The sequence below is a fragment of the Prunus avium genome, chromosome 3, assembly GCF_965620075.1.
Source record: "Prunus avium chromosome 3, drPruAviu1.hap1.1, whole genome shotgun sequence".
In the NCBI taxonomy this organism is placed as follows: domain Eukaryota; kingdom Viridiplantae; phylum Streptophyta; class Magnoliopsida; order Rosales; family Rosaceae; genus Prunus; species Prunus avium.
The window spans coordinates 37238327-37261069 of NC_142286.1; the positions used below are offsets into that span (position 1 = coordinate 37238327).

At 39.8% G+C, this 22743-nt stretch overlaps 4 protein-coding genes and 1 pseudogene across 8 annotated transcripts; 4 read left to right on the forward strand and 1 right to left on the reverse strand.

Moving 5' to 3' along the window:
- The first annotated feature begins 1643 nt into the window (after positions 1-1643).
- LOC110750306 (phenolic glucoside malonyltransferase 1) lies at positions 1644-3594 on the forward strand. The gene has a single exon (XM_021950606.2). It carries the CDS (start codon positions 1910-1912, stop codon positions 3368-3370), a length of 1461 nt encoding a protein of 486 aa, XP_021806298.2. The 5' UTR covers positions 1644-1909; the 3' UTR covers positions 3371-3594.
- Positions 3595-3787: 193 nt separating this feature from the next.
- On the forward strand, positions 3788-5594 carry LOC110750315 (phenolic glucoside malonyltransferase 2 pseudogene; annotated as a pseudogene).
- A 1001-nt stretch (positions 5595-6595) lies between these two features.
- Positions 6596-11387, forward strand: LOC110750229 (nuclear transport factor 2). 5 transcript variants are annotated; one of them, XM_021950530.2, is made up of 9 exons: positions 6596-6754; positions 7740-7926; positions 8741-9035; positions 9130-9365; positions 9446-9626; positions 9791-9912; positions 9996-10061; positions 10519-10582; positions 10827-11387. In XM_021950530.2, the coding sequence occupies exons 2-9, from the start codon at positions 7741-7743 to the stop codon at positions 11069-11071; spliced, it is 1395 nt and encodes a 464-aa protein (XP_021806222.1). In that variant the 5' UTR covers positions 6596-6754; position 7740; the 3' UTR covers positions 11072-11387. The 5 variants fall into 5 exon arrangements, with proteins under 5 accessions (XP_021806222.1, XP_021806237.1, XP_021806229.1 ...); XM_021950545.2 differs by having other exon boundaries at positions 6612-6754; positions 7729-7926; XM_021950537.2 differs by having other exon boundaries at positions 6626-6817.
- A 1848-nt stretch (positions 11388-13235) lies between these two features.
- LOC110750192 (ninja-family protein AFP3) lies at positions 13236-15929 on the forward strand. The gene is made up of 2 exons (XM_021950481.2): positions 13236-14338; positions 15281-15929. Exons 1-2 carry the CDS (start codon positions 13633-13635, stop codon positions 15691-15693), a joined length of 1119 nt encoding a protein of 372 aa, XP_021806173.1. The 5' UTR covers positions 13236-13632; the 3' UTR covers positions 15694-15929.
- A 1249-nt stretch (positions 15930-17178) lies between these two features.
- RPK2 (receptor-like protein kinase 2) lies at positions 17179-21744 on the reverse strand. Its single transcript, XM_021950185.2, has 3 exons — positions 21322-21744; positions 21058-21207; positions 17179-20958 (listed from the first exon to the last, which is right to left on the reverse strand). The coding sequence occupies exon 3, from the start codon at positions 20926-20928 to the stop codon at positions 17485-17487; it is 3444 nt and encodes a 1147-aa protein (XP_021805877.1). The 5' UTR covers positions 20929-20958; positions 21058-21207; positions 21322-21744; the 3' UTR covers positions 17179-17484.
- Between the last annotated feature and the right edge of the window lie 999 nt (positions 21745-22743).

A 22743-nucleotide genomic window follows, 5' to 3' on the forward strand; every position in this document is an offset into this window, starting at 1 on the left:
ATTTTTATTTTTGGGAAATCAAATGTTTTGTTATCTATTTAGTTTATAATTTAAATTATATTTAATTGATTATATATGTACAGGGAGTTTTTATTGAGAGATCCCTCAAATAATATTTCATTAATCCAAACCGTCTATTGTGTAGATATTCATTCAAAGATCATCCCTACAAAAAATCACTTCAATCCAATATCATTTGATCACTCAATTACATTATTGAAATTTAAGTACTTTCTTGAAGCACCGTGTTCATTGATTTTGTCAGTCTCAATTAGATGCCTTAATTATTTTCAATTTGCATGATTTTTCGCAAGGATAATCTCTGACTGAAGATGTGAAAAATAGATGGTTTGGATCATTGAAAAAAAAATTGTAAGGTACCCTAAAGGGTGTCCCTCAAATAAATTATTTGATAGATCCCTCAATAGATGTGTATATGTAGTTATCTTGCCATACATTAGAACAGTTTTGTACCTACTAGAGAAATAGTGTGTCGTTATTACTACTCATTAGAAGAAATAAGAAGAATAAAAAGAGAGAAAAGAAAAAGAAATATAAGAGAGAGGGGAAGAGAAAATAGAAAAAGAGTAGTGATGAAATTCTTGGAGTTTGTCTAGTATTTTATTAACTTGGAGCTATGTTGAGATTCAAGGTAGGGATTTCTTGGGGAGCCTTTACGGAGATTGATTTAATTAAATTTCGTAAGCACTATATTATGCTTGATATTATAATTTGATGGACGTTCTTGATATTAAATAATGGTTTCTATTGGGTGCTTACATGTTGTTAATTATCATTATATTAGTCGATTAAATGTTGACTTGTTCATATGTTACCGATGATGGTTGGAGTTCTTAGGTTGAGAAAGTAATTGTGGAAAAGAGAGTAATGGAAATGATCTTTTGTGTAGTTGAGTCTAACTCTTCATAGGTACCAGATCACAGGGATCCCACATTGCACAAGGTTTTTATTGGGTGATGCAGGACTAGAGACAAGGAGTTAGACAAGATGACTAACAAAAGGAAAATTATGGGATGATTGAGATGAGTAATTAGTTCTTATAAATGGGCATTCTTGACGAAGTAGTTCTTTTAAATTGAATAATATTGCCAAGGTGATCATGAATGACGACAACTAGGAGTTGCTAGATTGCATTTAGCCCCACCCCAAATGACAAAGTTTATAGATCACTCAAGAAGACAACAACCGGGATATCTAGGATTGTTACTTCAAGTGGTCGTGGTGTAAACGTTCCTGAATTTTTTTTAGATGAAAACAATATTAAAAAATAAAACAACATTACAAGTTGTCCACGGCAAGTTAGCGACTATTGTTGATTTTAAAGGACTTTGAAATGGCCATGGTCAAAAGAAATATTGAACCTGCCTTCAGGACATGCGAAATGCAATGAATGTGATCTCCCTATAGTCATAGAGTGACATGTCATGCAAGCAATAAAATCAATTGCACTTTTCCCACTTATAGTGATTTCTAAATTTTTATCTTGAATTTATATTATTATTTCTAATCTCAATGTGAAAAGGAAGAAGCATTAAATGAATCATGTATAATTATTTTCTACCAAAAGCCAAAAAAAAATAAAAATTGTCCGGTTATTTCTAAGGCAAGTTGCTTTTTTAAACAACAGAGCGTATCCCTAACTTGATGCCCAATGCCCATGCGTTTTTCAAAGAAAAGGGCAGCAGTGGTGAAGGGTGAAGCTGCGCACGATGTTTCGTCGAACACTTGGTGGGCATATTGGGGTCGCCCACCAAGCTTCCAAGGGGTCGCCGGAGCACCTTCCCAGCCACTTTTTCCGGCTTCTAAGGGGTCCGCACTGTGGGTCCGCCCAACCCTTGGCTTTTCTGTGAATTAGATATGGTCCATAATTTCTAACTCCAATAGTCCAATGGCAGAGCTAAGCTCAACCTCAGTGAAACTAGTTGAGCTCTGCAGGGTAGCTCCACAACCACAACCAGATGTTGCAGAGTTTTCTCTTCCCCTAACTTTCTTCGACCTCCTATGGCTAAGGTTTCCACACTTCCACCGCCTTTTCTTCTATGAAATATTGGCTTCCTCTGCCTCAGCTGACACAAAACCCTTCTTTAATTCTCTACTCTTTCAAAAACTCAAAGCCTCACTTTCTGTCACCCTCCAACACTTTCTACCTCTGGCAGGAAACATCACTTGGCCCCAAGACTCCCACAAACCCGTTCTCAGTTATGTCCAAGGCGACGCCGTTTCGCTCACCACAGCCCAGTCTGATGCTGATTTCCACCGTCTTTCAAGCAACGACTTCAACATTGAAGCCAAAGAATACCATCCTCTTGTACCCCAATTGGCAATATCTCATGAAAAAGCTGCTGTGTTGGCTTTTCAAATCACTCTCTTTCCCAACAGCAGCGGCTTCTCCATTGGAATTTCCATGCACCATGCAGCTCTTGATGGCAAAACTTTGTTCATGTTTCTGAAATCATGGGCCCACTTATGCAAACATGAACCTGATACTTTGTTGCCTGATCAGCTGAAACCATTTTATGACAGAAGGGTCTTCATCCAGGACCCAGCTGGGCTCGAGCTCGAAGCAATCTACTTGAACCAGTTTCTGAATATGGACCAACGAGCCAACAACCGAAGCTTGATGGTTGCCACCCGCTATAAATCTGTAGCGCTACCGGATTCGATTCGAGGCACTTTCGAATTCACAAGCACAAAAATTGAAGCACTAAGGCAATCTGTCATGATCAAGAAACAACAACAATATCATCTATCTGTTCTATATTTGTCAACGTTTTGTCTAACATGTGCCTACACATGGGTTTGCTTAGTCAAAGCAGAACAAGAAGAAGAAGAAGAAGAAGAAATAAAAGACGACCAAATACTTACGGTACTTAGCGTGGACTGTCGGTCTCGCTTGGACCTTCCTATACCTGCAACCTATTTTGGCAACTGCATAACGGGCCATGGAGCATTTGCAGAAAGAAAAGGACTTTTGGGAGAAGATGGGTTCTTTGTGGCTGTAAATGCGATCAGTGAAGCCATAAAAGGTTTGGATAACGGGGTCTTGAATGGGGCAGAGAACTTAGTTTCAAGTTTGTACCTTTCTGAATCTGATCTTCAGGCTACTACTGACCATTCCAGAGTGTTCACCACCGCTGGATCACATCAGTTTAAGATGTACGATACTGATTTCGGGTGGGGAAGACCAAAGAGTACCGAAGTGGTTCCTATAGGTAGAAGAGGAGCCATAGCCATCACTTTTTCAGATGGCAAGAATGGAGGTGGAGCTGTTGACATTGGCTTGGTTCTGAAGAAACATCACATGGAGGTTTTTGCTTCTCTATTTCCTAAAGGTCTTGAAAACCTTTGATTTTCAATCCCCTTAGCCTCATATACACTACTACTATAGCTGGTTTCAGTAGAAATTTATATTTCACTTTATCTTTTGGGGAATAATTGTGAGTTCATTGGTCATTGGGGCAACTCTTGTGCTCTCAATTATTAATCTTGTTAAGATGTTGCTGTTTGAAGCAGGCTGCTCTGTATTTTGGTTTAGTATGCTTATATATCTCTGTATATTTTGTTTGGGACAAACTGGTGTATAAATTGCATGGAGTTTTTCTGCTCTAAGATTTGAATCACAACTCATTTTCAAGTATATAGTTACTATATTCCATTTACACATTGATTTGGATCACAACTCATTTTTCAACCATGAACTAAATGATTGTTTGGATCAATAAAGTAGGACAGGATTGTTCCACAATCCACATTTTGAACAATTCTATGAGTTGTTTGGATCAATGATTTCTTAATGCTTGATACTAATATTCATATGTGTTGACTTCGATAATTTAATTGCTTTTATGTGGGTGTCATCCTAGTGTGCCAGGCTGTTGAGTGCTTCGGTTGGGGCACCAAATATATATTCTAAGGGTGTGAACTTAGAATATCAAAGCTTCTTTCTATCCCCAATGGCACAACCAAGCTCAATCAAAGTAGTTGAGGTTTGCTGGGTAGCTCCCAAACCAAGCTCACCAGACTCATCCTCCCCAGATGATCAGTCTCTTCCTCTAACTTTCTTTGACCTTCTCTGGCTAACGTTTCCTCCCATCCAACGCTTTTTCTTCTACGAAATATATTCATTCAACACACCCCTCTTCTTCGATTCCATACTTCCAAAACTCAAAGCCTCACTCTCTCTCACCCTCCAGCACTTTCTGCCTCTTGCAGGAAACCTCACTTGGCCCCAAGACTCCCAAAAACCCTTTCTCAGTTATGTCAAAGGTGACACCCTTTCGCTTACAATAGCTGAATCTGATGCTGATTTCTACCATCTAGTTTCAACCAACAACTTCAATATTGAAGCCAAAGAATACCATCCTCTTATACCCCAATTGGCAGTGTCTCATGACCAAGCCGCAGTGATGGCATTGCAAATCACAATTTTCCCCAACTGTGGTTTTTCCGTTGGATCAGCCGTGCACCATGCTGCCCTTGATGGCAAAACCTCAACATCTTTTTTGAAACTATGGGCTCACCTGTGCAAACATGGAGGACTGTCCTCATCTTTGTTTCTAGAGCCACCAAAACCATGTTATGACAGGAGGGCCGTCAAGGACCCTGCCGGCATTGAAGCAATCTACTTGAAGGAATGGTTAAATGCAGGAGGGCCCAATAATACAAGCTTGATGTCTTTGGGGGTTAAAGAATTTCCACTAGACTTTATTCGAGGTACGTTTGAATTCACACGAGCAAAAATAGAAGCATTAAGACAATCAGTGATGACTATGATGGCAAAGAAGAAACAACAAGATCATTCAGTGCTTCATTTGTCAACGTTTTCTCTAACATGTGCTTATACATGGGTTTGCTTAGTCAAGGCAGAGGAAATAAAAGCGGAGAAAATACTTTTGGTCTTTAGCGCAGACTGCAGGTCTCGCTTAGACCATTCTCTGCCTGCAACCTATTTTGGGAATTGCATCGCAGGCCGTGGAGTAGTTGCAGAAACAAAGGGCCTATTGGGAGAAGATGGGTTGTTTGTGGCCTTAAATGCAATTAGTGAGTCTATAAAATGTTTGGACAAGACCTTTTTGGATGGGGCAGAGACTTGGGTTTCAAGAATGCTCAATGCACTGCAGACTACAGATAGAGTTCATTCCATTGCTGGGTCACATACTTTTGGGATTTATGAGGCAACTGATTTTGGATGGGGAAGACCAACGAAGATCGACATCGTTTCGATAGACAGGACAGGGGCTATCTCCTTTTCAGATAGCAAGAATGGTGCTGGTGGTGTTGAGGTTGGGCTGGTTTTGAAAAAACATTATATGGAGGCTTTTGCTTCCCTATTTGCTAGAGGTCTTGAAGACCTTTGAAGCCATCTTTAGTATTCTGCAACAGTTGGTTTCAACAAAAGTACCTTTCTTTTTTCTCTGTGTTTATGATGCATCTTTATTTTTCTTTTTGCAGTTGAAATTACAGATTCTGTATGAATGTCATGAATCACAGCTCATGTTCATTTAAGTATTTCATATATTCCATTTTATCATAAAAAAATTTGCTAGGAGCTGCAAAGGTTATATGTGACTGAAGTCTGAATTAAAGCTCCATAATTTTAATTTATGATGAAAATAGATAGGGGAAGCCATTGCACTGAGCTCCACAGAAGCATTACATTGGATCAGTGTTCTTGATCTGAAATATTCAACCATTATCATGAAGTCTCGTGCTTACATCTGCAGAGAAAACCTGCGGCCTCCCATGCTGCAGACAAAAGATCCAAGTAATGGGGCTTGATATATTTCACATCGACTGATTTACACATTGTTACCAAATCTCTGGAGCTTATTGTTATTTTTATGAAGATATCTTTTGTCAGCATTACACGTGATTTTGGTTGGTCACCAAACATAACAAAGCCTGGGATTTTAATGATATAAACATGTCCCACAACACATGATTGGTCAATCACCTAAATTAACTTGAACCTAAAGACCTTATTAGTATAGGAGCCCTATTCTTATTATAACTAAAAGCACCAAACTTTTATTTTCTCCAATAGTATATTTGTCTACATGACTTTTCATGCCGTTCAATAGACTTGCACATCAAATAATAATGTAAAATATATTGGATGTTTATATTTGTTATTGGTTCTCTAAAGGGTTATTTAGTACTCCTCTTCTGTAAAAATATAAGAAGCAAATTACATTTAGAATGGTGCGTGATGACTGTTTCAGATTGACAATAACGATATTAAATCAAATTTGAAAGTGTAGATAATTTGCAACAACCTTTATATATGTTTGTAATATTAATTTTAGAATTACAAATGGTGAACCACTAGCTCAACAAGCAGACATTGACTAGAGCGGATGTACTCCCTACTATGTACTCCAAGTTCGAATCCTCCTTCGTTTAAATTAAATTAAAGTAGAATATTGTTTTTTTTGTAAAATAATAAAAACCACTAGCTCAACAAAACATCCAAAATTCAATTTTTGTAAAACAAAAAAGCAAAAAAAACCATTTAAAATTTGACCAAAAACCCTAAAAGAGAAAAGAAGAAAAACTTGACTAGGTGTAAAAAAAGGTTACTTGACCCAATCCGTGTACCTCTTGGTGTGAATTGCATCAGAGTTCGCTGTTAGCTTTCTTTCTCAGACGCTTCTTTATTTCGTGCGCTAACTGTTCGTCTTTCCCTCTCTCTCGCTCTCACAGTCTCACTCACTCTTCTTTGGTGAAGCACAAGGTACCCTACCATCTCATCGTTCCCAATCTCTGTCTCTAGCAAAGCTATAGCATTTCATAAAGGGTACTTTTTTGGCATTCATTTCTTTGATTTTTCCATGTACTATTCATTTAATGGGTTCTTTAGCACCCTTATTGTTGATTTTTTTAGGTTGTATTTTGGTCTGTCTTTTGAAAGCTATTTTTTTCTTATTTATTAGTGTTCAAATGTTTACTTTTGTTTGTGTGATCAAGCATTATACAGGTCGTAGAACTAATTTAATGAATTTTGTAACTTTAAGCTCGCCGTCTCTGAATGTTGGGCTGATTATGTATTGATTTATCATTCTATCTAATTTTCTGAGATGGGTTTTGTTTATTTTGTGGTATGAGGTTGGTTTATGGTTCAGGTCTTGAGCTTTGCTTGGTTTGAATCCAAATAATGTGGTGCTGTTGCTTCGAGGATCTAAGCTTTTGCAAGTTATTGTGCCAACTTTTTTGGATTTACCTAAATATTCAGTACTCACTAAAGCAGATTATGTGTTTCTCAGTTTTATGGAATATCATTTTAATTTATTGTGCTTCTAGGGTTTTTCTCAAAATGTGGTTGTTTCATTTAACCAGCTCGCTTTCTCCCTTGTCTCTGAGGTTTTCTTTAGAAGAAAATGTAGCAGTATTTCATATCGCTAACTCCTCCATGTTCTGTTTCCATGCAATGTAATCGAAATTGGTACATAGTTTTGTGGTGCTAGTTTCCTACTGTCTCTTTTGCAGTTGTTACTTTACTTTTGGGATAATTCTTTCCCTGATCTAGGGATGAAGGGCTAGTTTTAAGCATGGGTTCTTTGTGCCTTCGATTTTGTAAAGTCAAATACATTATATGTGCCTAGTGCTATATTGCTAACTCACTGCACCTTGGTGTTTTGAATTAATTATCTTCCATTTATTGGTTTAAAGAGATATTGAGGAATTGTTTAGTAGTGTTTCATTTCTCAGTCTTTTGGCAGAATGGCCTTGCAGACAGCAATTCCTCCACCGACTCCCAGTGCCCAACTTGTTGGAAATGCTTTCATTGAGCAGTATTACCATATTCTTCACAATAACCCAGGCCTGGTGCATAGATTTTATCAGGATTCAAGTGTTCTAAGCCGGCCTGATTCCAACGGTGTGATGACATCAGTGACCACTATGCAAGTAAGTTTTTGGTAGGCAGTTTTTCTTTTGGGTGTCATTTCCCATGGTCTACTACGTGGTTCTACTTTTCGTGAAGCAATAACTTTTCGACCAATATGCTATAATCATCAAGGAGTACATTAAATAAACAAATGTATGTTGGTGATTCATATAGGCAGTTCTATTGTTAGATGTTGAGGATTCTCTATGATCCACAGGTTGTTTACCTGATTATTCACACATGATATTTTTTAGGTTGAATTTATCTGTTGCATTTTTGGTTTTTTTTTAAATACTTATTTGAATGTATAGTTCTGTATGATTCTGTCATGCTCTTAAATCCTCAGAGATATGGTAATTTTAGGTCTCAGTTATGCTCTGAATCATATAGTCACTACAATTTCAGGTGATTTCCTCCTTAAGGGCTGACACATGATTCATAAAGATAATTCAGAAATTGTTTTATGTTCTTTGTATATCGAGTACCCTAGATAGCGAATACATAGATTAGATGGTCGATGTCAGAATACTGGTATTACTGGCAAACATGTGACTGCTTGGCACTTGAACATACTGGATATATTGTTTTTTTAAAGTGTGTTTGGACTCAATATCCATAAGTGGTTGTGCTCAAGTTGCCAAATTCACATAAATGGAAATCTGTACACAAATTTTTCTTCTTTTACCATTTTTGTTTTATTTGATAACGATGATATTATCTTGAAGGTTTCAAGATGACTAATTAACATATTTAGAATATTAATTATTATGAGCATTATCTGCTGCAAGGACATCACAATTTTTTTTTTTGCCCCTCAATTTTTTGTTCGAGTAGGGAATCAATGAGAAGATCCTTTCCTTAAATTACAACGAATATAAGGCTGAAATAAAGACTGCTGATGCTCAGAAGTCTTATAAGGAAGGGGTGACTGTGTTAGTTACTGGATGTTTAACGAGCAAGGATAACTTGAAAAGGAAATTCGCCCAATCATTTTTTCTTGCCCCTCAAGACAATGGGTTCTTTGTATTGAACGATGTCTTTAGGTTTGTAGAAGATGGAGAACTGTTTGAAAACCATTCAGTTAATGGAGTTAATGATGCCACAACAGTCCTTTCAAACCAAGATCCTGGTAACCTATCTTACCTTTTTTTTGTTCTTTTTTGTTCCTCTAGTCTTTATATTGCACCAGGATCTTGTTTGCACTTCTTATTGTTTGTTTACAGAGCCAAATCATGTTCCTGATCCTCCTGCACCCGATCTGGAAACTACTCAAGTTGAAGAGAATCAAATTGGTATTGAGAAAGCTTATGACACATCTGACCATGAGAGACAATCAGCTAACGAGGAGTCTGATGCTGAACCCCCATCTTATTCAAATGGGAACGATGTCCCTGTGGCAGTCGAGCCAACTTCTACTACAGCCCAAGAGGATGCTCCAAAAAAGTCTTATGCATCAATTGTGAGTTAACGGACACAAATTTTTCCTTAGCCAGAATTGTTGTTGAAATAGTAATAGAAGTTCATGGAATGTTATTGTAGGTAAAAGTTCCCAAAGGGAGTCCAGGACCAAATAAGGTTTATGTGCCTACTAATACTGTAAGAGTGGCTCCTAAGAAAGCGGAGAATAATTTGCCTGCATCAGCTCCACCTGCTTCTGTGCCTGAAGCATCAGCGCCAACTAGCACTAGTACCCCAGAGAGTAATGATACTAATGAGGAAGGTATGCTTGGCTTTTCTGAATTTTCTCCCTATTTATTCTCTTTATATTTGCAAGTTTCCATTTGAAAATCTTCATATAACTGAAATATAATTTGTAAATTTGCATTTATCTGAATTTAGTTGTCTAATTGCTTTTCTATAATGACGAAATTGCATTTATTGTAGTTGAGGGTTATTCTGTTTACATAAGGAATTTGCCCTTAAATGTGACGGCTGATCAGCTTGAGGAAGAATTCAAGAAATTTGGACCAATAAAGCAAGGAGGTATCCAAGTTCGAAATAAGAAGGTTAGTCTCTAATGTGAGATGTCTTCCGTGCCAGAAGTGTCTCCTTCTCAGATATAGCTTTTCTGACATATTTGTGTGTGCAGCTGCAGGGATACTGTTTTGGATTTGTTGAGTTTCTGTCTGCAAGTTCCATGAATAGTGCCATTCAGGTAGGTGTTTAAATTCTATTTCCTATGTTCTGTATTCAAGTTCCATGAATAGTGCCATTCATGAATAGTGCTATAGGATGTGGATGCTGCTGTATTATTAATTTCCATGATTCTATTTGCCTCGTCAAAATCAAGTCATCCTGATTTGAACAATATGAATAGGATATGGGAATTCTTTCTTCCATTGTCCTCGGCCTTGTCTTGTGTTACACTGTTGAGCCAAATTTTAGAGGTTCTTTTACCCTTATCTGATGGGTAAATAATCTTCATAGCATGTTAGTCTAAGGCTCCAAACACATGTGTATTGAGTTGTCATAGTTTTTTACTTTCCAATAAATTTCATCACTAAAGTTTCTAGAGTGCCTGTAGAACTTCCAATCGTAATTTGTTTATATATTATTTCTGATATTTGATTGGGATTTCTTGTGTATCTAATAAGAAAGACTTAATGTTTCAGGCTTCACCCATCAGTTTTGGTGGCCGTCAAGCTGTCATTGAGATAAAGAGAACGACCACTCGAGGTAAGGCAAAAGTGTACGATTTATGCAGTTCTCCTTCATTAATTTAATAAATGTGTTATTTTGAAGATATTTAAAAAGCTCATGCAAGGAGAATCCTCTCCAAAAAAAAAGGAAAAAAAAAGCTCATGCAAGGAAAATGCTCCTAAATTTCTAAACATTTGATGACACTGCTTAAAGTTTGGATTACTAAGCTTCATACGTATTATTTTAAAGACATTTCTTTCCATGATGCTGGTTTTTCCAGTTGGTAGCAGTGGAAGAGGTAGGTTTCCTCCTCCTGGAAGGGGAGGGTTTCGGAGTGACAGCTTTAGAGGCCGTGGTAATTATGTTGGTGGCCGGAGCTTTGGAAGAAACGAGTATGGGAACAGGGGTGAATTCTCAAGCCGAGGCAGGGGTCCAGCTGGGCGTGGTGGAGATGGTTATCAGCAAGGGAGAGGGAGAGGCGGCCGTTCAAGTGGAGTACCAAAGCAGAATGCTGTTTCTGCGTAGAGCTAATAGAATGCGTAGTGAGATTTCTTTTTTGTGGGAATATTTTAACAAAATTGATTTCATGATTGGTGCACTTGGAAGTGTTGGTAAGTACTTTAATCATAACTTATGAGAGAGAGAGAGAGAGAGAGAGAGAGAGAGCTAAGACTTTGAATTGGATTAACTTTGAGATGAAGAGGCATTTGCTGTAGGTTAGGATTTATTTTACCATTATAGAATTTTGTCTCAATTGGGTATCATGTAATTGTTCAGAAACATCAGGCCATCCTCTTGTTTTACCAGAAACTTCTGAGATTACTATGATGGAGTTTGCACAGTTGTAGTGTCTTTTCTTCTTTCCTCTTTTGGGTTCTCTTTTCTAATCAGAATAGCTGTAGTGTCTAGTAGCTGTAATCCGAAGATCCTAACACCTTAATGGATGGGAGTTTTGGGGTTATACTTGAATTTTGAATGCATTCTCCATTTGGTTGTTTGGTTTGAAATTTTGAATGTCGTCTTCTTCATCTTCATTTATCCTTGTGCTATAATATGAGCAAACAATTTGGTTCTATCAATAATTTGTGTTGGGCCAAAATTAACATTTTTTCGCCAATGGGTTCCCACACAGTTGTGGTGGCTTCCCCCTCCCCCCATGGCACTGATGGCACCCAACATCGAAACCCTAGGGTGGGTTGTCTTTCCTCCCAATGTAATAAAAAAAAAATTAAAACTTTGTTTATCTGCAAAGGACTCACTAGTGTAGTAGTTTGAAGTCATTATTCTCTCAGGCAAGGTTCTTGATTCGAGCCATAATATTTGCGTTGTGTGAGTTTAATATATTATCGCCCTTTTCAATAAGAAAGATCCTAAATATATTTTATCTAATTTGATGCTTTTGAAAGATAACTAGCTATCTCCCAAAAAGAAAAGGATATTATTAAAAATATTGACAAAATAATATCTCCTAATCATCCAATCTTTATCATATCATTAGTTTTAATCAATCGCTCTGACAGGAAGCGTGCGTGCGACACGCGAAGTGTCATCTTTACTTTTCCCCATGGGCCCGAATCCACTGTGATATCTTCTCCCTGTACACGTTGTCCCGCAACTTGGCTTCGCTGTCTCCATCCATTCCTATACGTACACGTTCTCCCTCCTAACTGCATGTCAACACGTGGCGTGTACCCTGATGCCTTACAGTCTTCATCTGATAAAAAGAGGAAAAAGAAATGTGCAAGTTGGCCCTCTTGCTTCCTCTCTTGGGGTCCACACCTGACACCTCATCTCCCTTTTGTGTGTCCTCCTCACCTCCCTCAAGTTTTCCGGGGATGCTTCTGCCTTGTCTACCTTAATCCACATACATTATTCTCATTTTTTTAATTAATCAACTTGTTTAGCATTTTTGCCAAACAATTTGATTGTCTTACTTAATTTCATATTAGCCATGCCCCCACCAAGGGATATAATTGCAATTGCAAATTTATGCAAGTGGGTTTATAACTTATTTTATTCGGATCTCAACCTGTATGAACGATTGTTAACTGTTAATGTGAACGATTTGTTATCTTCCGTTGTGAATGGTTTGGTAACTCTCCTCCCCATAATTCGATGGTCCCTAAAAAACATTTGATTGAGAAAACATCTGCTTAAATTAGCAACCGTGCTCCTTACAGAGCGAGTAGCACTCCAATCCACACTCGCGACGACAATATTCTCTTCTCGGAACAACAAAACACAAGAGACGCACCGGAAACGAAAGGAAAAGACTCTGACCCGGATCCCGAGGCGTCACCCACGTGGCGCACTCTGGGAGCGTCAGTTTTCCTCGTTCTGGAATCCAGCTCGTTTATAGATGGGATAGATATTACGTAAGTGGATAGAGCGAATTGCGGCTCTACTCTCTTCGCTACGACGACGACGAGATATTTGGGCGACGTGGCAGCCTGTCAGATCCCGCATATCCCGTGTGACACGTGTTCTCTGGGAACCCAATCCAGAAAACCAAAAGAGTTGGCGACGCCTGTTCGGCGTGTCCTTCAGATCTGCGTCTCTATAAGCCACGTGCTTGTCGGGGCTCTTCATGTCCGCCACGTGTCGGGTGTCTACGACTTCCAGGGGCTTTTTCGGTATTGTACTTTTCTGTCTTCTGCAGCCAAAAAATTCATTTTTAAATTTTTTTTTTTCTTCCCCTGTTTTTTGTTCGTTCCTAGTCTATTTGGTTTTCCCTCTTCTGCGAAAATGCTTCTCATGGGGTCATTGACGTGCGTTTCAATTTTCTTCTGCTTTATGTTCTTCGTTGTTTGGTACAACTGATGGCTCTTCTCTCTGTTTCTCTGAGAAGTTCATGGCGAGAAAGTGGAAGAAAATGTAGGATTTATGCTGCAGTGTTTGGTTGGAAAAAGCTTGGAATTACTATTCAAAGAAAAACATAGGATAAAGTTACCAATTTCTCAGCTTCCTTGGATTTTCTGCTGAATTCTACTTCCTGGATTTAAAAAATATTATTATTTTTTCATCTGGGTACCTCTTAATTTGAGCAATCTGGTTTGGATTCTGTCGTTCTGCAATTTTTTTTTTCAATGGCGCAAACTGAGGAAGGTGGAAACAGAGCAACCCAACAGGTGTTCTCAATGCAAGTGAGTGATTTTCCGGGAGATCTACTGCGGAAAATAGTTTCCGGGAATGATTTTCCTGGAAAATTCGAGGAGCCAACCCAAGATTCTGAGGAGATTGAGCTAAGCCTCGGGCTTTCATTGAACGGTCGATTTGGGGTGGACCCAAGAGCCAAGTTGCTTCCACTCAAACGCTCGTCGTCAATCCCCGACTTCGCGTCGACCCCAGCAAGAGACGAGGACACGACATGTCGTGTATCTGCTCCGTGCATGGTGCCTCTGATGAGGACTTGTTCTCTGCCTACGGAAACAGAGGAGGAGTGGAGGAAGAGGAAGGAGTTGCAGAGCTTGAGGAGAATGGAAGCGAAGAGAAAGAGGTCGGAGAAGCAGCAGAGGAATTTGAAGGTGCCCAGAGATCGGAGTAGAGAGAGCTTTGAGGAAGATAAGAGAGGAGGAGAAGCCATGAACGGGGTTCAAAGTTTTAGACAGGAGCAGTTTGTGAAGGTGGTGGATGATTTTAGAGCTATGGGGATGCCCAATTGGGTATCTGGTGATAAGGGTAATTGTCCTGTTCCTCCACCGCCAGCATCTCAGAGCACAATTGGGTCTCAAGGAAGTGGCTCATCTGGTATTTCAGAATCTGAGAGCCATGCTGCTGCTGCTGCTTCTCAAGGTATTCTCATTTCAATCTGAGATAATTGGTTTCAGCTGTTTCGTGTGTGTGTGTGTGTTTTATTTTGTTGTTGAACATTAATTTTTTATGATTTGTGTGAAATCAAATTTCACCTTGATATTGGAAAAATGGGATCGTTTAGGCAGGTTTTCTAGTAGAATTTTGGTTTATGTTATGCAGTTTGTAAATTATTGTATGGTGAATGCCATGTAGGTAGACCGGACGGCTCAATTCGAAAACACGGTTTTTAGATTTGGAACTGGCCAAGAATATTATCTTTGTAACCTATGGTTTTTGCGTTTGTAGGAGAATGTCAAAGTCTCATCATGCTTTGAGAATTCCCCTTTTATGTTTTTGACGTTTTTAAATGAAATAGAAACGGCAAGCCACTCTTGAGAGTGACCCTTCCCTTTGCTCTGAATCGTTCTGAATTGCCTCCCCCAATGAACCAATTTAGTGCGTGCTGCTAGCCATGTTGTAAGGGGTTCATGTGTAAACAAGCGAGTATACGCTGGTCCAGTAATTGATGTGCCCCAAACATGTGTTCAAGTGTTCTATTGAGTAAGAACTGATCTAACATTAACTACTCTGTAGCCTAAATTTTCAATGGGACCTCATGACAATGATAATGTTTCTTTGAAGTGGAATTCTAGATTAGGTGTGTCGTGTGAGCGACACTGTTTGGGGGCCTTTGACATTTGATAGAGGGCAGTTCAACCGTGCTCTCCCAGATCCCTCTGTATTGCTTTACTGCCCCCAACACCAATGCTCCTTATTGTCGATGATGTAATAGACTCACTTGATGTTGTCTCCCAGTTTTCTCATGCCATGCCACTGGACTTGCGTATCATTTTATGGAAACATAGAATCTGTTAAAAGCTATTTTATGTTCTAGTGTCGAAGCTCTTGTGCTCCTCTGACATTTTACCTCTTGATATGCAGGAGTGCACAAATGCACTGAACCAAGAAGCCATGCCAATGCTCAGCCTTCTCCAAAGACTGATAAGGAACTGCTAGTGACCCCTCAAATGATAACCACTGAAAGATCAGGTCAGTTCAACGGAGTCCAAATGGAAATTAACTGTGATAAACCCACAGTTCCAGAAAAAGGAGCCAACGAAATTGTGAGGAATGTGTTGGAAAATATGCCTTGTGTGTCTACAAAAGGAGATGGCCCCAATGGGAAAAGAATAGAAGGGTTTCTTTATAGGTACAAGAAGGGTGAGGAAGTGAGGATAGTATGTGTTTGTCATGGCAGCTTTCTCTCTCCCGCCGAGTTTGTGAAGCATGCCGGTGGTGGTGACGTGGCACACCCTTTGAAGCATATAGTAGTCAATCCATCTCCGTTTTTGTAGTTGTAGTGCCCTTGTAGATCATGTCAAAACCTTTTATCTAAGGACGAAGGACAGTGGAGAAGATCCATCAATGTTCCTTCCTTTTACCTTTTTCCTTTTCTTATCTTTTTCTTTTGTTTATTTAAATTTGTCTTTCAATGGGACTGATGGGCACTTGTATTGAATTCGGTACATGAAGCCTTGTGTTGGAAGGCTATAATGATTATAACTAGAGGAGACAGGTCGTTGCATGTTAATATTTGTTGAGTCATTTATTTTGTTTAATTCGTGGCAATGATGTGAGGCAGTGGAATATAAGGTAACCGAGAGTTACGAAAGTAAGGGATTTATCTCTGTGGAGCAAAAGGTTGGTTGCCTACTGTTCTGGTTTTTTCTACCTACCAGTTAGGTTATCTGCAGATACCGATTGAGGAGATGAAAACAATGACCTTGTTTACATTACTATAAAGTTCTTGGAGTTGCTTGTTAACTACCCAATAAACTTGACATGGACGGCGAAACCACCAACAATTATTGTGATCGAAAGGGGAAAAAATAAGTTCAATACAGTTGTACATAGCAGAAATTGTGGAGGCCAGAGTGAAATTATATGATGGGATAGCATCTTTCTTTGGTAGGAAGCTCACATGGGTAGGAATTTCAACTCATCACATAACAGATATCAATAAATTGGCCTCACCAAACACTTAAAAGAGCTTACTTTACAGAAAACCTAATTTGCTCTGTTTTATTGAACAAATAAGGCATTCATATACACACGTATAAAACAAGGAACATAAATATCTGTATGATTCAGCAGGTTCATCTGCAAGGCCCCTGAAACAATTGATGGCGCTTCTCCTTCTACAGATTACTAATGTTGACCAATATATGCCAAGGCTCGCGAAGCACCTGACAAGATGGGGCAGAAGTTGCTTAACCCGTAGTTCGATCTGCTTCACTTCAGGTGTTTTCAAGCAAGAGTCAGACGGTACATACAACTAACAAGACGAGAACTTCCTTAAAAATCATCAAGAGGATCTGCATCATCTCACAACGCAGCAGTAAAGAAATTTATTTGCACGGCCTTGTCGAGGAAGAATCTACAGTTGATGAAGCTGCCATCTGCTCGTCTGGCCTGGAAGCAAAGGCTGAAATGGTATCATAAGCAAAGTCCAAATCTCTCCATGCAAAGTCAAGAAACATCTATTATGACCATACTTCAAACTTGGAAGTTCGAACATAGTTTATCCAATCTCATTAATCAAAACATGGTAATAACAAAGAGAAAAAGAATGAGGACTTTACCTCTAATATCACCCCCTCCTATAGAAACTGCTAGCACCTGTATGATAACTATCCTCCACGAAGTTCTTGAGGCCAGAGTGATTGCAGCATGACAAGTAGATATCGAATTGGATATCATTTACTTTGACAGGAAGTTCACATGGCTAATCATATAACAGATATGAATAAGTTGGCCACAGTAAACACTTTAGCCAATACTTTCCAGAAAACATATCTACTCTGCTTTATTGAACAACAAATGAAGCTGAATATACACGTATAAGACGAGGAAATGAAACATCTGCATTCTTCTGCAGACTCATTGGCAAGGCCCCTAATAAGAGAAACAACATCAAAAAAAATTGGGGGCAGAACTATTTTACAATGTACAAGTGGGATCAATAAGGTTTAGAAATCAACCTAAGGCCAGTCCCAAAAGAGGACTGAGTGCACAAGCACATATTACAATGGCGCTTCTCTTTCTACAAACTACTAATGTTAACCAATACAAGCCTCATAAGGCAGCTAACAAGATGGAGGCTGAAGCTGCTTAAGTCTTCGTACAACTTGCCTCATTGTAGGCCTTGTCGAGAGAGAGTCAACCGTACACACAACTGCCAAGTGTAAAACTTCTACCAAATCATCGTGGGGACCTGCATCCCATAGCCCAGCAGTAAAGAATTCCTTTGCACGGCCTTGTCGAAGAAGCATACATGACCACTGAACAATGTTGAATCCATTTCCATATGAAGAAAATGAGGGATCCAGAGCTTTCTTGTCAGAGAGCAACTCCAGAAGCACAACACCATAACTATACACATCAGCCTTGTCTGAAACACGGCAAGTCATCGCATATTCTGGGGCAACATATCCAAAAGTTCCAGCTACACCAGTTGTAGCATGGGTTTCTGAAGTTCCAAGAAGTCTGGCCAAACCAAAGTCAGAGAGATAAGCATTGAAATCATCATCCAACAAAATATTGCTGGGCTTGACATCGCGATGAAGGACACGTGGTACACACTGATCATGTAGGTAGGCAAGTGCACGAGCTATGTCCAAAGCAATCTTGTGAAGTATCCTCCAATCCACAGCCCTTGTAGACCTTTCCTTAATAAATTTTTCCAGATTACCACCCGCCAAATAATTATATATTAGGAACATCTCTGTATCACTGGCATGATAACCAAGCAAAGTGACAAGATTTGGATGGCGAAGCCTTCCAAGAGTCTTAATTTCTGCATGAAATTGTTGAACTCCTTGAAACCTTCCAACTGAAAGTCGTTTTATTGCCACCAGGCTTCCAGGAGATATCTCTGCCTTGTAAGTTGCCCCAAAACCTCCATTCCCAATGCAGTTGCTAGCATTGAAACTGCCCGTGGCTCGCACAACACTCTCAAAGGTCAATGGAACCCCAATGTTTGTGAAAACTGTAACTTCCTTCCTGGTAGACCCTAAAGCTCCAGACTTTGCATTCCACTTTCGTGTATACAAGAACAGAACAACCAGAGCAAGAAGCACTGAAACTATGGCTGATGCAGATGTAATGGAAGCTATCTCAATTGAATTGAAATTCCCACTCCTCGAAGCTGGAACTCCCACTGGTGAAGCAGCATATGGTTGCGAAACACCATCTCTTCCTTGAGAATCTGAAGATGGTTGTGTCAGAGAAAACATGGGGCAAGAATGTATATATGGGTTTCCAATAGCAGCATTGCATTTCATCAGGTTATTATTTGAAGGCAATGAACCGGAAAAGTTATTGAAAGACACATTGAAAGAAGAGAGTGCAGTCACATTTGCCAAACCAGATGGAATCTGACCAGAAAGATTATTTTTATCCAGCAGAAGAACAGTCAGATTTCCCAAGTTCACAAGATCCTTTGGTATCTCACCGGTGAGATAGTTTGAAGAAAGCTCCAGCACTTCTAAAGAGTAAAGCTGCCCCAAACTAGATGGAATGGTACCTGTAAGGTTATTCCCAGATAAGGACAGATACCTCAGATCCCTTATCTGGCCAAGACTGGTGGGGATCTGACCCTGCAACATGTTCCAACTCAAGTTAAGGGCAACAAGGGACACCAATTTCCCAAAAGTAGGGGGAATGGGACCAATAATCTGATTCCGAGATGCATCTAAAAATTTAAGAGATTTGCACATTGTGCCAACTTCAGCAGGAATCTGACCATATAGCTTGTTGTTACTCACATTAACAACCAATGAATCCAATCCCTCACACTTCCCAAATAAACTACCTGGAAATGTTCCAGTAAGCTTGTTTTCTCCAACAAGGAATGCATAAAGAGTTTGCTTCCCTAATCTTTCATGTGCAATAGGCAGTGACGGCAAAGTGCCAGTAAAATTATTTTGCCCAAAGTTGTGCAGTACTGTAAGACCATCATCTTCTCCGTACAGTTGCAATGGGTTTCCAACTTGGGTTTTCGATGCAAAAAATGCTACATAGGGCGAGGACGGATCATCATCTTTGAAAGAAAAATCTTTCAAGGGAGAAACTGGAGCACAAGTGCTGTCAAAATATTCAGGTATTGAACCTGACAAGATGTTTCCGCTGACATCAAACATAACCATACAAGGAACCTGAAGATCCTGAGCAAGCTCCCCACTAAGCCTGTTAGAGCTTACATCAAAAAATTGAAGCTTCCTGCAGCGACTAAGCCCACTAGGAATTTCCCCAGTAAAAAAGTTCTGAGCCAAATTGATCATTTCTAAGTACTCGCAACCACCCCAATTGCTCGGGAAGTTGCCCTCAATACTTGCCCTTGGTGCCCACAAGATCCTTAGCTTTGGAAGGGTCGTAATTTCCACAGGCATTGCACCTTGAAAGTAATTGAAGTCGTCATTCATAGAATTCAACTGCTCCAATAAAGGGTCCGCTACTGTATCATTGACTCGTGGTAGCGGATTAAACATAGACGACAACACAAGGACAGACAACTCAGAACAATTCCCCAACTCTCGTGGTAATGAACTACTTAGGCTATTCCTCGACACATCCAACACTTCCAGCGCCTGAAGCCGGCCGAGTTCAGCTGGAATACCCTCTTCCAACATATTTGAATACAACATCAGCGTCCTCAACTGACTGCAATTTCCTAAACTGCTTGGAATTTTATCAACCAAGAAATTACCCGCCAAATCAAGATGCTCCAGCTTCCCACAATTGTCTCCAATCTCGCTGGGAACATCCCCACTAAGTGAATTGTACGACAAATACACAGCCTTTAACCTACCAATGAAACCCGGAATGGTCCCATTCACAAGATTCCCAGCTACATTCAAGATCTCCAAGCTCACGGATTTTGACCACGAGGTCGGTATCTCACCTTCAAAATTATTGAACCCAAGATTCAGAACCCGCAGATTTGGATTAAGCTGAAACGGCAGAGACCCAGTTATCGAGTTGCCCTCAAGATCAAGAACCTCCAAATTTTCCAAGCCCAAAACTTCACTAGGAATTTCACCATCCAAACCATTGAAGGGAAGCGACAAGACCCTAAGCTCAGTGAGCTTCCCAATTACAGAGGGGAGTTTCCCAGACAACCTTCCTCTACTACCCAAACAGCTCCTCCGAATTCCGAACCCATAAAGCGGAAACTGAGCAAAGTCTAAGCACGCAATAGTTTTCGATCCACCTTCACCTCCTCCACCATTCCCAGTAATGTTGAGCGCAACCACCTGAGAATTTGAATTGCAGAAGACGCCGAACCATGAGCAGTGACCAGAATCGACCGAATAATTCCAGCTGGAAAGCAAGCCTGACGGGTCTGAGACCGAGTTCTTGAGCTGGAGGAGCACCGATGCGTCAGTATCAGCATCAGCGAAAACGACGCCGTTCAGGGAGGAGCAGAAGACCCATAAGAGCAACACGAGCTTCAGAACGAGCACTGGCGAAGTGGGTTTGCGAAAAAACTGCTCTTTGGTGACTGAAGAAGACGAAGGGGAAAAACCCATCTCTTGAAACTATGACAGCTAAGTGGGTCTCTACGAAAATTACATAAACAACGCACAATGTCAGCATAAAGCTCGAAAAGAAGGAAATAGCTTAAGAATATAATCATTTGGAAGGAATTAAATTCTTACCCCTTCAGCTAGACTATCTACAACTGTCAGTAGTTTGACCCCTTCTTGCTCTTACATGAATGTTGGACTTGGGTGGCTTTATCAAATGGACAGGGCCATTTTCATTCCCATTACCTTCGTTTCGCTTGCACCCGTTTGCAGTTCAGCCACCTGTACGGACACAAAGATCGCTGCTTTAACTAATGCTGTACTGTATACTCAACAATTTAGAAGCTGAACCAAATCGAAATCGGAAATTGGGTAAATTTGACATTTCGTATGTACCTTTATAGCAGTAGGAGATGGGGATGGTGCCAAATTCCGTAGCCTTTTCCTTTGGGAACTGTTTTTCTTATATTGAAATTGAAATCGAATAAAAGGAAGCTAACAGCCCGGTTTCCCTATTTGGATTTCGCTCAAAGACTCTGGATTCCTCTCGGAAATTGGACAATTCATGTCGATCCTGCAGCAGAGAAAAGGGTCTTCGAAACCCAAGAGATCAAAACCCCAAAACCCCTTTCTTCGAGCTGCAGCACAGAAAGAGTAAAAGGGGTTTATGAAAACCCTAACCCTAATTTCGTTGGTCCTGATGATAGATAGAGAGAGAGATAAAGGAGACGGAGGAAGAGAGAGAAGACTCAAGTCATTCAACTGTGTTCTTTTGAGAAGAAAACGCGTTCTTCTTTTCTTTTTTCTATTTCATGTTTCTTCCTCTTCTTCTTTGCTTTTCCTTTTTTTATAATTTAAAAAAAAAAAAGAAATTCTTTACATTTGAAGGGTTTTGTCGTATATGGTGAGTGCTGGGGTCCACAAGGCATACATTTTAGGGGGGGTGGGCTCCACAGCCGGTCAATAAATGCATCAGACCCTTTAAGTCAATTGAGAGGGAGGGAGAGGCTCTTGGGCTTAGTTGAGTGTGAGAGAAAGAGACAGAAGGGTTAAAAGAAGGAAAAAAGATTCCTCAAAGCTTCTGTACACGCGGCTGCAGAGAAAGGAATCCACGTGGGATGTCCCTTCCAGAAGGGGTGAAGTGGGGCCCACGAGCCTTATGATGGTGTTGGTTGGGTCTACTCTAGTGTTCATGAGGTCCAGATAAGAAAAGGGACCTGTTACTGTTCTCCACTGGGATTTGGCTGCCGGCTGCCCCTCTCACTCAGAGTCTATGATTAATGGGATTTAATTTGGATAGTTCTAGCTCGGAATGCGATTGATGCTACTACTTTTACTATATAATATGGAAAATTGGGAACTTCGGACTTCATTTTACTAGGAAGAGTCGTTAACACAGATAATTATTTTGTTAAATTCATATGCACGGACGGCTGAGAATTACTTGTGCGTATGGAAAATTGGAAATTTTGGACTTCATTTTACTAGGAAGAGTCGTTAACACAGATAATCATTTTGCTAAATTCATCGGCATGGACAATTAAGAATCGCTCACGTACGCCCGAGTGATTGTATTTTATAATAATGTGTGTTTCAAGTTCAAATTGGAAGTTGTACAAGAAGGGTAGAGAAGTGTATCATGCGTTCCATCTAATTGGTAAACTAGGGGCATTTGCATCATCACCTTTTAACTTGTGTGTCTTTTAGGCTTACATAAGAATTTATGCCGAGGCACACATGATGATCTTGTACTTGGCAAACTGCAAAAGTGACGCATATATATATATATGCTGTGCAGAAGGAATATATGCTATACTT